Source organism: Cariama cristata, unplaced genomic scaffold, assembly GCF_000690535.1.
Source record: "Cariama cristata isolate BGI_N322 unplaced genomic scaffold, ASM69053v1 scaffold13848, whole genome shotgun sequence".
In the NCBI taxonomy this organism is placed as follows: Eukaryota; Metazoa; Chordata; class Aves; order Cariamiformes; family Cariamidae; genus Cariama; species Cariama cristata.
The window spans coordinates 41,163-55,433 of NW_009630771.1; the positions used below are offsets into that span (position 1 = coordinate 41,163).

The window sequence follows — 14,271 nt, forward strand, 5'->3', positions numbered from 1 at the left end:
TTCTCACATCTGTTCTTTAAAATATCTGAAAGACCCAGGGCACATGCTCAGGCTCTTTTCTTGGGGGTAGAACAGACCAGAAGGCAGACGTGCTTGTTTGCATGCTGGCTCAGCCCCTTCAGCTAGTAATGGTGAATGTGAAAATTCCCTAAACTACGTAGTCATTGACAGTCCAAGAAGGGAGGACAACTAATCTAAGGTGTCCCTTGGGTTTTGATCGAAAGGGATACAAGAAATCACCTCCTTTGCAATACCCTCCTTGAAAATCCTTTGAATCTCTGCCAGTTTCTAAGCTTGCACTCTCCTCCAAAGACGAATCCATACATAGCAAGTACAACAGGATGTGAGGCCACTAAATTTTTTCACCTAACATGGTCAAACAAGCCCAACTTCCTTATTTTTATCATCAGAGCACAGACATTTGGAGGACAGATATCCTAGAACCCTCCCTGCTATCCATCGGCAGCCAGGCCTCAGACTAACACGCTGGCCAGCGGGACAGAGGAGAGGCTGTAAGTGGTGTTCGTGCTCCTCCCTTCTCGTACAGATCTAAATCTCTGCACTGATCAGAGATCTCCCTTCCTCCTCCGCCTCACACACACAGACAGTATTGAGCAGTGCAACACACACCGTACCTGCGCTGTAGTTTACGACTTCAAGCTCTGGCTCTGAAAGGGAACAAAAAGAGGGTGAGAAAGCGTTGGGCTGAACAGGCAGGGAGTCCAGAACATGGCATGTTTGGCAAGGATCAGATCCAGAGGCAGCATGGTTTTCCAGGGCTTGCAGGTTTTTTTTTTCTCCTGTCAATGCTTTCCCTCTCCGCATCACACCAAGAGTTTTTTTGTATTACCTGTTTCATAAGCAGACCCACTCCTGCCAGGCAACCCTTTATGGCCTCTGAAAGAAAGGCACAACCCAAGTCTCTGAGCATGTGGTGGGCAGACCCCGGCTGGCAGGTTGCTCACTCACCTGCCAGTGGGATGGGGAAGGCAACCTTAAGGGCAAATGCAAGGGAAAGAAAAAAGCTTGCGAGTTGAGGTAAAGACAATTTAATAAATGAAGGGGGAAAAAACCCAAGCCAGAAAAACCCAAATGATGCAAAAGCAATCACCAGCAGACGGATGCGCAGCCAGTCCCTGAGCAATGGTTACTTTGGAAAAAACTCCCCCGCATTTTTATTGCTGAGCATGATGTTATACAGCATGGAATATCCTTTGGTCAATTCGGGTCAGCTGTGCCAGCTGTGTCCCTTCGCTGGCTCTTGCCCACCCCAACCTACTGAGTGAGAGATGGAGAAGGCCTTGACGCTGTGCAAGCACTGTTTACCAACAGCTAAAACATCAGTGTGCTATCAACTCTGTTTTGATAACAAGTCTAAAACACAGCACCATATGGGCTGCTATGAAGAAAATTAACTCCATCACAGGCAAAGCCAGTACAGAGTGTCACTCACCTCTGAGCACCTTCCAGTGTTTCCTGGTGAAATGAGAAGCCTTAGGATGTGCATTTAGATTAGAGGTAATGTTCTTAGTAAGAACAATTACTAGCAGATGGCTGAACATTGCTTCTCAGACACAAGCTAAAATAAAACTCGTAATAATGTAGGCCATGTAAATCCCAGAAAGCAATCTGTTATTAATTCCAGCTGCAGGTATTATCATATTCAAAGGGAACATCTGAAATGAATAGTACTTAAGTAATTACCTGCTCAATTAACTGGCTGTTTATGGTATGTAAAGGAGTTGTAAGTGGATGCAAACCCTCAGAATTTAGCAGCAGTAGCAGAAAGTGCTGTTAGATGTTTCACAGTAACAACCAGCGATAGCTCCCTACCTGGTCTAGGGAAGACTGTGAAGAGTATCTCCATACCAGCATGAATATGATCAGACACATGACAGTGAAGCAGCCACGTCCCAGGGTTCGCAGCCAACATCTCCACCATTTCAAAGGTCCCAGGGAACAGATCCACAACGTCTGCTCTGTAGCTTTTGCCATGCTGTCAAAGAGAAGGGAGGCTGTTAGCGTGCAGTGCTCTGTCCACCTTTTCAGAAAGAAAATTCTGTCAATGTCACTGGAGACCACTTCAGTGCTACTACAGTTTTTTTAAAAGCTCAAAAAAAGACTTCAAAGAGCAGCTCCAGGGCGGTAGCTGCGAAAGCAAACACAACCTGGTAATGCCCAACCCTAGGAGGGTTAAGTTAGACATATCAACACAATACACAGGCTCAGTGAGTCAGGTTTGGATGTGCAAAATCACATCCCTTTTCCTAGCTGGGTGAAGTTGCTGTGAAGTCATTCAAGAAGTTGAAGTCAGAGTCAAGCAGTAGTCAGTCTCTGCTTTATCATCAGCAAGATATTCTTACCTTGTATATGAAGGTCTCAGCATGAAAATGGACCGTGTGGACATCAATCTCCTGACCCATTCCCAGCAGGTACCAGTTCACCCACTCTCCCTGGAACATGGTCAGCCCAGGCAAGTTTGCATAGAGCCTCCCATTGATTGCTGTGCAGTAAATAACAGAGAGAGAGTAGAAAAGGCTGTTATCAAAATGGTAAAGACGCTGAACCATCTCAGAGGAAGAACAGGCAGGGCAAGCTAGATGCTACAAAGCTCATACAGCAACCAGTGCATCAGCAGTTAGTGTCTTCCATATGACAGTTCCCTGAAAGTCTGGCAGTCTCTCTCCAGCTCAACGACTTATTTACTCTGTTAACAGACAGGAAAAGTGACTTGCATCCAAGGCCATGCTGTAGCTCAGCTCAAATCTGAAAAACTACCTCTTGCTGAAAACCTGCAGTCAGTCAGTCAGAGAGGGTTGCTTCTAGAAGTCAAGATGTGCAAAAATGGCTTTCTTAGCACAACAATAGGGAAATACATCTATATCCACATACACATAGATATCTGAACAATTTACTTGCTGAACAATGCAGACAGGCAAATTCTGCCAACAGGCAACCCGGTCGTTCTGTATGTCATGCTGGCTGCACACACTACATGCTGAGCACTTGTTAAATCACTATGAAGTCAAGTCCTTCCACATAATTGACACAGCCAGAAGAAACACTGCTTTGACTGCAAATGCAGGAAAAGGACCAAAACAGTGAGCTGAATGCGATGGCACACACATGGAAACTTTCATGCTCAGATGACAAAGGAGGGAATAAGACAGAGATATGATCTGAGGGCAGGAACACTGGTGTTTTACTCCCGGATCTGCAAGGCACGATTAGGTAGCCCAAAACAAGCACCCAACTTCAGCGTGTTGGTTTTGCTAGCTATAATATTGGGTTAACAATTATAACTTCAGGGACACATATATTTGGAGAGTCTTTGTATCACCCGTACAAAACCAATAGTAATGATAGTACACAACGCAACTCTTCACTATTCTTATCTCCACAACTGCCATGGGACTTGTTTTGCTGAGAATACTTTAGATAGATCCAGATATAATATGGAGAAAAACTATCATAAATAACATGTTAATTTAGAAAAATGTGTTCATCGTACTATGGTAGAAATAGCTTTTTGTTAATGAGCTAAAACAACTGAGCCATGCATTGCAGCCACATAGCTCGGTCAATTAATTTGAAGTCTAACATATTCTAATGGTCCTGAGAAGAACCAAATAAAATTGGTCTGACAAGTTCATTTCACATTTGATTTTACTTCCTCTCCTGAGTCACTTGGACACAGAGGTTAACCTCTCTGGCCCATATCTTGCTGTTCCTCCTGACAGCGACCACCAGAGTGATTATTCTTCACTGTAGATCAAAGATTTGTGCCGTATGTGTGCTGCAATATTGAGAACACCACACAGATTAATTCTGTTTGTGCCACCAACAATGGAAAAGGATGAGGGCATTCACTAGGAGTCACACTCTTGGGTTTTGGGTGGCTGACTACTTATACAGGTCACAGAGTCAATCTCAACTTTGCATAGATAGTAATGGGTGCTCAGGTACCTAACAGGCATTACCATGCATTTTGTTGCTTTCCACAAATTTGTCATCCAGCAGGTTGATCTCCTTGTGATTTCCCTTACTGTAATGTTCCACATTCTCCTCCAAGTACCAGGACTGATTTTCATCAAAAACCAGGAACAGTAGAGCAAATTCCCTCTTTACGTCCTTCCTGATCCCATCAGACCGCAGGGCCCCTCTTCGGCAGATCTTCAGGGGTCCAATCAGACCACTGTACATATCCTAATCAGAATAAAGGAGAAAGATCTCTGAGGCAAAGATCCTCTCTTTTGTATGCAGTCCTTTGCCTTTCAGCAACCATATCTTCTGTTCCCTGCCTCATCCCACTTAAAGCAAATGGTGTTACTGTATAAGTACTCTCATTGGTGAACATCAGCTACCAAAGTACAAGAATAGAGACTATACATGCTCTTAAGAATGCAAATCCAAAAGTCATAAATATGAATGGTATCAAAATATTCTCCACTCTAACTGCAAAAACATCTGCAACTTGAGATGAAAAGGCAATGATCTCTGGGTTGAATATGATGGTTTTACTGCAGGATCCCCCAGGTTGTTTCCCTGTGAAATCAGTGCTATGACAATTGATCCTAGCAATGCTCCAATCTTCCTGCTTTATCTATGAGGCCTAATTTTGGATAATTTCTGTCTTTCTAGATTAGCCCTATGGCTCCCACCAATCGGAACCATGACTGACTGGGAGATGTTCTCGTATCCTGCAAATAACTGAAGGAAGGTTAGTGTCAAGGAGACAGTGGAACTGTTTTATGAAGGTTTGTGTTAGGAAAAAATAAGGACAAACATCGGGACAAATTTGGAGGATTTCCTCTCCCAGGAGAATGCTGGGCACATCACCAGGTGGTGGTTCTACTTAGCTGGGCGAGTCTCTAAATTGTACCTAGTTCACATTTTCTAGAGGGGGGTGAAAATTTGGTCTAATTGGGCTTTTCTGGTTCTAACTTTATTTTACCTTTACTGGGTCCACCATGGAGTAGTAGATCCAAGGAACACAGGCTGAATCATTTGGCCCAGGACCAGATCTCTCGGGAACTTCCCATCGGTATGTCACAATGTCACCTGAGTGACAGAGAAGCACCGTTAACACCAGTGTGATACACCCACTCACCAGTTTGCTGAGCAGCATGTAAAGCAGAACAAGAGAAAAAACAGAAAAAAGATCCTGTCTCCAAAGTGCAAATTCAATTCTGATTTTTGTCAGACACTGCATCTTCTTTCCCCAAACACTGAAAAGCCAGATGGAAGCTCCCCTCACACAAGCAAAGCAGAGGGGTCACAGGATGCACACACTCTCTGATATCAGCACAACTCTGTTTTATCTGCCGTCTTTAAGACTTGACCTGACCAAGGAAATTCCACCTCTCTTCAGTACAGATGGAGCTTGAGATGATCTTTCCTCTCTTTGAAGTATATTTATGATGCTCGTTCAAATTTGGTTTTAAAATCACTATTTTGCATATTAGCAATACATTTCAGAAAGACAGGGCCCGACTGAAAACCTGTTTGCTGCTCAGACAGCCTGAGCAAGTTGAAGGGGACCAAAACTTACACAAACTGGTATCTGGGCCATGAGACAAATCGCCAGGGTCCCAGCAAGCAATTGTGCATTTCTCCTGTTTCGTACTATTTTCATACTATCGTGCGCGTCACAAAAAGTATAGGTCCCAAGGAAGAGGGGCAGGCCTCCCCCATCACAGGGGGTCAGCCAGGGCTAGCAAGGACCGACTGCGCTGTGAAGTGCCAGTGCCTTTCTCCTTCCTACAGACAGACCGCGCTCGGTGGGGGGCGGATAAGGCTGCACACAGAAGAGTTTGTGCTACACTTATCCTAGAAGTCAGAGCAGAATACGAACTCAGGGCTCCCATTCCCACACAAATGATGCCACTAAAACTGCAGTGAACCTGAAAGACCACTTAACTCTTCAGTTCCAGTTCTCTACCATAAGAAAACAAGTACATCTGAGCCTACTGAAGGAAGTCAGTCTAGCTATAGGCCAAAATTAGCTTTGTAAGCCCATGCAGGAATATGGCTGGAGACCACAGTGACTTACCAGGGTTTGCTACTTGTGGCTGTCCTGTCTGCCTTTCCAGCACCCCATGTGCATGAATGGAGTAGGGTCGCGTGGCGTTGTTCTTAAACACAATGTTGAGAATATCTCCCACTTCTGCCCACAGAAAAGGACCTTGAGATAGGAAGAATGTACTCTGAGACTAGCAAAAACTGTCAATGTATCTCCTGAGGATATGCCCACCTCTCAGCATCTTCTCCCCAGAGATATTCCCTTATAATATTTATGATGTTCCCTTCCCTCTTCTCTATCCTATCTCTGTCTCCCAAAAAGAGAACTGGAGGTCAGTCCCAATTCAAGTAAGTCTTAGAAAACCCAACTGTGAGTTTCACAATGAGGGACGTGAAGGTTGTTACACTTTTTAACTGTGCTCGGTACAACTAAGGCTTGATTTCTGAATACTGCTATGCTAAATTTCACAACATCTTGATCATCCCTTGCTGCTGGTTTCAAAAACTGTGGTAACATTCAGTTTGGTCTGACAGTGTCACAAGTCAGAGCTGCAGCCTATTTTGAATGGCATACACTGCCTCAGCCTTGCTGCTCTGTCACCACTTATAGTCCTGGGTTCATAACACAGATCTGTGTCCCCACAGACTTCCACCGGTCATTGTCATGTTCTCCTCCCCTTCCCAAGGCCTGTCTGCTTTTGTCCCAAAAGCATTTCTCACAGCTACAGATTTTCACCTCCATCTCTCAGACTGCTCTCCAGAAGTCAACAGTTATTTGTGTTCTACAGTCAGAGAAATGCAGATGTGAAAAATGCTTTGCCTGAGACATGAAAGAAAGTTAGAGTAAAGGCAGGAACAAGAACCCAGTCTTTACTTTAAGCTGTGTTCAGGACCCTCTTTATTGCTGTCTCCAAAGCTGGCAAACATGGATAGGAGACAGTCCAAATTTCTCCTCACTTGCATACACAGCAAATGCCTAAGCATCTAGGAGGCCTTCAGATTACAGCCTTTAGCCACTAAAGCTCTAGAGTCCAAGTCCCACTGCTGTGTGAGTGGAAGGTGTACCCTCTGCAGATACCCTTACCCAGTATTCCTAGGTGTTCGTCACCATTTATCCTGGCCTTGGTGGTCTGGAAAGTCCCATCGGTGTACTCCCTGTAAACTGCTTTCTTGTACTTGGAGCCAAGCAGTCCATTCTCGTTGCTCAAAAATATATCAGCGTAGCTGAGAAATGCAAAATGAGTGCTGAGATACCCAAAAAGCTCACAGGGAATAAACAGCTAACTGGTGGCAGGGGGTTCACTAGTTGCATGGGTTTCCCAGAGACCTGCTTTGGCTGCAAAGGTGGGCACAGTGACACAGGGGGCTGAGGCTCCCATCATCTGCACCACCAGCACTAGCCTATGCACCAGGTCAAGATGGCCAAGATACCTAACAGGCTTCACCGAGGTCTAAAGAGAACCCTTGCCAAAGGCATCCCCCGAAGAAAGGCTCTACCTCTCTGCAGAATGGTTGTGCCGTTCCCTCTCCCAGCTTCGGTCAGGCGCGTAGTCCCACACCACCTCCTCTGCCATGATGTAATACGTCCGCACCCCCTTGTAGTGAAGGGCAGGAGCAGGATGCCTTTTTCCACACTGGGAAACGATGTAACGTTCCCTCATCCCAGCCTGGTAGTGATTGCTCGTCTGGCAGTAGATCTCAAAAATCCCTGAGGGAGGCAGCATGAACAAGGATATCAGCTACTTTTAAAGATCCCAGGAAACAGCTGCTTCCCACACAGAGCTTGTGACATGGCCGACATCAGTATGTGTCTGCATCTGCGTGTTTGTTTAGGAAGCTTGGTTGTCACAGGCTGAGATTAAAAGGGGTTGTTAGAGAAACCAAGCAGGAACGGCACAACAAAGTCCCACGCAAAAGTCATCTCAGGAGGCTTTCTTGCACAATGACTAGCTTAGATGTGAAGAAACCAGTAAAGTAACATAACTGTGCTACCACTACCGAGACATGAGTTAGGTAAAAGATCTAGCCTGCGAATGCCAAAGGGGAGGAGACAACTGGCAGCTGAGGCCATCACATTGTGTGACTCAGACACAGTATCGTGTGCCTGTCCCACAAACTGGGAAGACTGGGGTATGCCATAAACACGAGTCTCCGCAAGCCATGGACAGAGGAGTTAAGCTCTGGCAACTGTCTGCTACTTTATTCTGAAAGACACGTTTGCATGTTTCTGTGGGTCACAGGCAGCAATGTCCATCAAGGCCGTTACTACAAATATTTAATAGGAAGTGGGAGCCGAGAGAATCAGTCTGGGACAATATGGGACAAGATCCTGTATCTCCTGTTCTTCTCCAAAATTAGATGCAAATACAGGAGCTTGTGGCCTCATAAATGGGACCAAACAGGATCTAAAGCACAGCTCATCCTGTAAGAGTTTACACTGTGCTAAAGAATCAGCCACAGGAGCAAATACTACAACGGGAGAATTTTCCTGCAGCTAAGTTAGGTGTGCAGGCACTTACCGTTGTTATCAGGTCGCATGAAGGCAGTAGCAAACGTGTGGGGAAATAGATTGGCTGAATCTCTCCGCATCCCATTCATCTGCAGGGTGTTTCCCTGAAACACAGCTCCATGTACATCTGCTTCACTGCCCAAGCCCAGAAGGTGCCAGGACACATTGTCTCCTTCACACACATTCAGCCCAGGCAAGTTACCAAACATAAATCCGTTGATGGCTGCAAAGGAGAAAACAATTAACTCTCTGGAGGTAGATACCAGCCATGAGATTCGTTTTGTGCATACACTTTGACAGGACAGGCCTGCCAGTGGAAGTGTAGCTTGCTTGTAATTCACCCCTGAATACACTCAGGACACGCTTTCCGACATAGTTGATCTTCTTGTCCCACATCCCACCCGCTGCCTCTGGCCTCACTTCATCTCAGGTTGATATGACCCAGCCACTTCAGTTTCCCAGCTCTGTCTTTAGGTCAGCACCCCAACAACATGGGGACGTTTTGCAGGCTCACTCCTGCTGCACACAGAACAGCATCAGGCCGTACCATGCATCCTGTTTGATTCCTCGAAGCCATCATCCTTTTTCACAGAAGTCTCTTCCATCCTCAAATAGTACTTTATGTTTGCGTTTAAATACCAGCTGAGGTTCTCATCAAACACGCTGAAGAGAAGGTAAAATTCTTTGTCGATCCCTTTCTATAATTACAATGATGGCTGTTAATTTTTAAAAAGCACCAATTAACTAACCTTACAGTTAAAGCTGTTTTGTCTGCCTGGCTCTCATGTTCCCCTTTATCTTAAAACTTGGCTCATTGAGGGCCAGGGCCCTGTCCCTTTACCCATGTTGAATGTTCCTCTTTTGTTCCACAAAGAGGCACCGCATGAGTAAAGTGATCAAAATTCAGCCAAGGATATGAAGTTGTTGCCTCCTTCCCCCACCCCCCCTACATTTAGGTGTGGGTTTCATCATACATCCAAATCAGACCTGAGATCAGAGCCCAGCCCTCAAGGTAGGCTGACGGCTATGGCCCACCCCTCCTTTCTCCTACCACAGGCCTGGATTGGGGATTTTTATGTTTTTTTAATTACCCTAAATCCTTGAAAATGTGACTTCTCCTAAGAAACGCATTCCAAAGTATTCTGTGTTTCCCCGCTAAAGGAACATCCCATCCCCAGTGCTGTCCAGGTTCTCACCCTGGTATCACCTTCCCCAGCTGTACCCAGGAAGATGCCCTGCAGAGAGGGCTAAGCGACTCCCAGTCCACAGCACACGCCTGCCTAAGGAGCAGCCGTGCACCTTTCCCAGTTAAGCATTCATGAAAGGGTTGCCTAAAATCGTGGAGCCAGAATTGCTGCCCCAGGTGATTTTTCCCTGTCCTACCTTTACAAACAAATCCGTCTCTGTTTTGTTTAACACTCTTGCAATACCTGCAATTGTTTTATCATTATCACAGCTCCTTCACTTGATGGGCTGTATATACTCATGATCCCCTCTGCTCAGAAGAGTCCCATTTCCACCCTGTGTAACACGCTGGTCTCTTCTGCACTCCTAATTTAGCCACATCATGCCACCACGGAAAGTAAACTCCTCCAGGGAGGCTCTCGTGGCAGCTGTTTCCAGACTTGTCAGCCACCCCCTGATCTACACCACAAGGTAGGCAGGATGGCAGGAGGCTGTTTTTCTGCCACCTACTGTTTTTCACAATAAGGCTCTGCTAATCCCTCTTGCACTTTGCCAGTATATTAATTTACTGTCTTCCCTAGACTTACTGCCATGAGTAGACTATCCCTGAGTGAAATTCCAAGAAGAAGTTCTGGCTGCCCTTCAAATTTCAGCTGTCTTTCATCAAAAGCACAAAGACTGACATGGATTTTTCACATGCTTTTTTATACTCAGCTCTGCTTGAAAATGAATGGATGTTGCAGAAGAAATGAGGCTCACCCAAACCTCAAAGCATTATATCACTCAAGCAAACCACCTGTAAGTGAAAATGTCTTTTTAATGTTTCTGAGACTGCAATGAATACTCCACATACCTCTGAAAGCAGTCTGCTATGTAAGTCTCAGGACAAAAGTTACCTATAAAGTCACATCCAAGGTACAGTTGTTCAGCCAAGTTTGTCTATGAGTTTTAAAGCAGAGCCTGGAAACTATTTCAAGGGCAGACCTTGGGAGCCCAGAACCTTCCCATGTGAGACCTGGGCACCAGCTGTCCCGATGCTAACCTGCCTCGTGGCTTTGATTCGAGTCTCCTGAACTCACACTATGGTACATCTGTTTTCATTATGTTCCCTAATGTTTTGCCAATGCTTCCTTTTGCTACAAGAAAGCAAAGAACCCGGTAAGAGCGTGGCCAGAAAACTCCTTTTACCTGTTTGTTGTTGTCATCTAAAGTGCCTGGCTTGCAGATGACCAGAGGCCCTACTAAGCCCGAACTGGGGTCTTTGATGGGATTCACGGCTGAGCTGTACATCCAGGTCAGGCAGGGAGGGTCACTGGACGTGGGCCCAACGTGCTTCGGCACAGTCCAGCGGTACGTAAAGTTGTGCAGTGGCGCAACAGAAACCCCATTCTGGGACAGACCTTTAAAAGAGATTGGCACGGTTATTCCCAAGGTCCCTGTACAAACTTGGATGCATCTTCTCACCAGCTACATTCATACTGGGCTTTACTTCATTCACATCACTAAAATACCCAGCCTGTCTGAAGTGTGATGCAGGTGTGTTTAAGGCACACGGGGAGCTGCTCTCATAGTACTGTGTAAATTCCCCCTGGTGCCATGGCAGAGACGGGCATGGTGACGGGAAATAATGAGGCGGATTCAGCTACATCTGGGGAGACGAACATGGGAAGCACATGGTTATCTAAGCTGCAGTGCACCAGGCATGTTCCTCTGCTCACGGGGTCTCAAACAGTTAGAAATGGCCTGAGCTTTGGTTTACAATTTTCATCTGAAAAATAGCGTTTCTGGAACCATACTCCCTCTGGCACTCTCCCTGGGCACCAGTTCAGTGGAATCTCCTCTGGCGAGGCCTCAGGCAGGCTCAGAGGACCAGGCTGGCTTCCACCCAGTTCCTGAGCACATCCAGTCCTTCCCAGTTGCAGAAACTCCCCAGCACAGAGGAGGGATGGGCTGTGAAGCTCCACCACCAGCATGAGCATTGCATTACTTGAGAAAAGGGAGCCACAAACCGTCATGGTACCGCATCCCTTCCCACGTCTTCCCATAGGACACTCCGTGAGGCTGGAGGCTGAAAGGCCAGGAGGCTTTGTTAACAAACGTCACCAGGATGGTGTCTCCAACTTCAGCTTTGATCACTGGACCTACAAAAACAGCAGAGAGCAGGTCAGCAACACGGCAACTCCCCAGATGACCAGGCAAACCAAAGAAGCCAGGGCTGCCTTTCGCCCAGGCTGAGGGGAGAAGAAGAGGTGGATGGCACTGCCTGAGGCCATTCAGCTCTGACAGCAGGAGCAGGGGGCTGGCAAGAATTATCTGAAAGTGGTTTTAGTCTGCAGGAGAACTCAGAGAGGCTTCAGGCCTTCACAGAAGAAGTAACAAAATGGCCAGATGTGCTGAAATGCCCTTGGGAAAGGCCCAGGTCCCTCACTCATCTACATAAGGCCCCCTCAGCTTTCTAAGACACATGCCTCAGGCAGGCGTGTAGAGGGGTGTGAGATGCCCTAAGCCCACTGCTGTCTCTGTGAGCCACTGCCCCAGTCAGCTAAAAAGGAGTCTCTAATATGCCTGTCAGTTCCCATCAGCCTGCAGACCCCTGGGTCCCCAGACCGCTCCTGACAGCCACAGGAGAGGATGAGGAAAGCCAGGCTGCTGCCCAGCAAAACCAGCAGACACCTATGCCTTGATGGGCACATCTCAATGTGCCTCCATGTGCTCAGGTCCCCCAGTAGAGAATATCTGAAAGCCACCGGTGACCATGGTCTCCCCAGGCCCTGCTCTGAGCCCTGGCAACTGCTGCCTTGAGGTTTAACATCTCCTTTAGGTGGCACCCCGATTCCTCAGAGGAACGCCAAGCTGAGCCCTTTTTTATCGCACCACTCGCCTTCCTGACGCATGAGAGGGCTCGTCCGGCCGGCCTGGAGCTGTGTTCCTTTCCCCTCCATCAATTAAGACATAGTGTTGACTGCTCCTTGCAGTTCAGAGGGACCATGTTAGCATGCTGGTCTACCACAGGGCAATCCCACTGCAACTCTTCCACTGATAAGGCTCCTTCTTCCTCTTCCCCATCCCTCCCCTCCTGGATGGCCCAGACCCATCCCCACTGTTCATTAAACATCTCAGGCAACTGATGTAGGCCATAAAACCAACAGATTTTGAACAAAAACCAAGCAACCTGCTGTGTGGTTAGTGACCAGGACACGTTACCCGCAGCATCCGATAAGTGCGCAGGACTTTGGGCAGCACCACAGCCAGCCGCTGCTAGGGAAAGCACGTGGAGGGCAGCAGGAGCAAGCTGCGGGGTGATGAACTGTCCAGTGCCCACAGCTGGTGTTCCTAACAGCCCCATGAGGAAAAACAACAGCGCTAACAATCGACCACCCAGCCTTCCCCACAGTACAACTTTGCGTATTTATTTTAGGGCAAGAACAGGCAGCATAAGCCACGCGTGCATGCCCATGCAGCATGGATTGTCCGCACTGCACCACATCACATTCAGCACCTCCCTGCTCTGGAGCTCGGACCCTCATGGCCCCGTATCTCTTCTAGACATCCCAACCACTTTATGAAGTCTGCTTTACTCAGCCAGTTCCAATGAATTCATGTAACTATCCCCACAGATGTCACTTGTTTATCTGACCAGGGTTTTTCATCAATTAATCCTTCACTGGTTTTAGTTTACCAGTAGAAAATACCTGTAATTTATTTCTACAAAGTCATATCTGAGTTTTCCCTCAGTCACTTGTCTTTCTCTAGGAACGTGGCTGTTGCTGGTAATGCTAACCCTTTTTTTTTTTGCCTGGTTCCAAAGGTCCAGCAAGACACTGACAGCTCCTGACAGTTACGCTGCAGCTCTCCTATGCATAACTCCACCATTTAACTTTTATTCAGCTACTTACACTTCTTTTTTGCCTCTCCCTACTATTCTCTCCCCCTCTCTCAGTCTGTATTTTGCTCCGTGTGCTCTCTCCTTCTGTGGCCTCTGCTGGGATTGCTGTTGCTAATTTCTGGTGTCACTAGATTATTAGTCACTGCTGATGCAGGAAACTGGACCACACCTATATGCTTCTATCACATACATCACAGCCTTCACACGCGATTCATTTGCCTCTGCAGACTCCCTAGTTTCTTCTCTCATATTTCTTCACCACCCTCCCTGTTACCTGGCTACAACAGAGTACTCACTCAGGAGAGGAAGATTTCCGTGAGAAAGTGGGGTTTGTGGCACGCCTTGAAGATGCTCAAAAACACATAATCGGGGGCTAATACCGTAACCTGTTTAGCTCTAGTTACAAATACTATACTGTGTCGCTCAGCCCTTACTACCAACCTCTGAAGACTGCCCTAGCAGAAAAGCGATTCTGTCCATTCCACACCCTCAGTCTGTTCCCCTCCCTCTTAGAGGTAACCGCCGTGAAACACCTCCTCTGCGCCACTCACTGCACCAGGAAACGAGAGGACAGTTACAGCCCACTGGCACTCCCAACATCCCAACTGAAAGAGGATTCGTGTTGCTGGATGGTTCCTACCGAGTATCCCAAGGTGTTTCTCTTCTTCCG

The 14,271-nt window shown here is 46.9% G+C and overlaps 1 protein-coding gene across 1 annotated transcript in view; it reads right to left on the reverse strand.

Annotated features, from left to right (window-relative positions):
• LOC104165926 (hephaestin-like) overlaps positions 1-14,271 on the reverse strand; it is a 22,694-nt gene that overhangs the window by 1,231 nt on the left and 7,192 nt on the right. Inside the window, 13 exon segments of the mRNA XM_009705699.1 lie at positions 636-668; positions 1,834-1,996; positions 2,364-2,503; positions 3,981-4,206; positions 4,955-5,061; positions 6,053-6,184; positions 7,106-7,245; positions 7,519-7,729; positions 8,541-8,753; positions 9,078-9,228; positions 10,904-11,115; positions 11,725-11,856; positions 14,242-14,271. The exon segment at positions 14,242-14,271 is cut by the window's right edge and continues 19 nt beyond it. Coding sequence (XP_009704001.1) covers positions 636-668; positions 1,834-1,996; positions 2,364-2,503; positions 3,981-4,206; positions 4,955-5,061; positions 6,053-6,184; positions 7,106-7,245; positions 7,519-7,729; positions 8,541-8,753; positions 9,078-9,228; positions 10,904-11,115; positions 11,725-11,856; positions 14,242-14,271 — 1,890 coding nt within the window.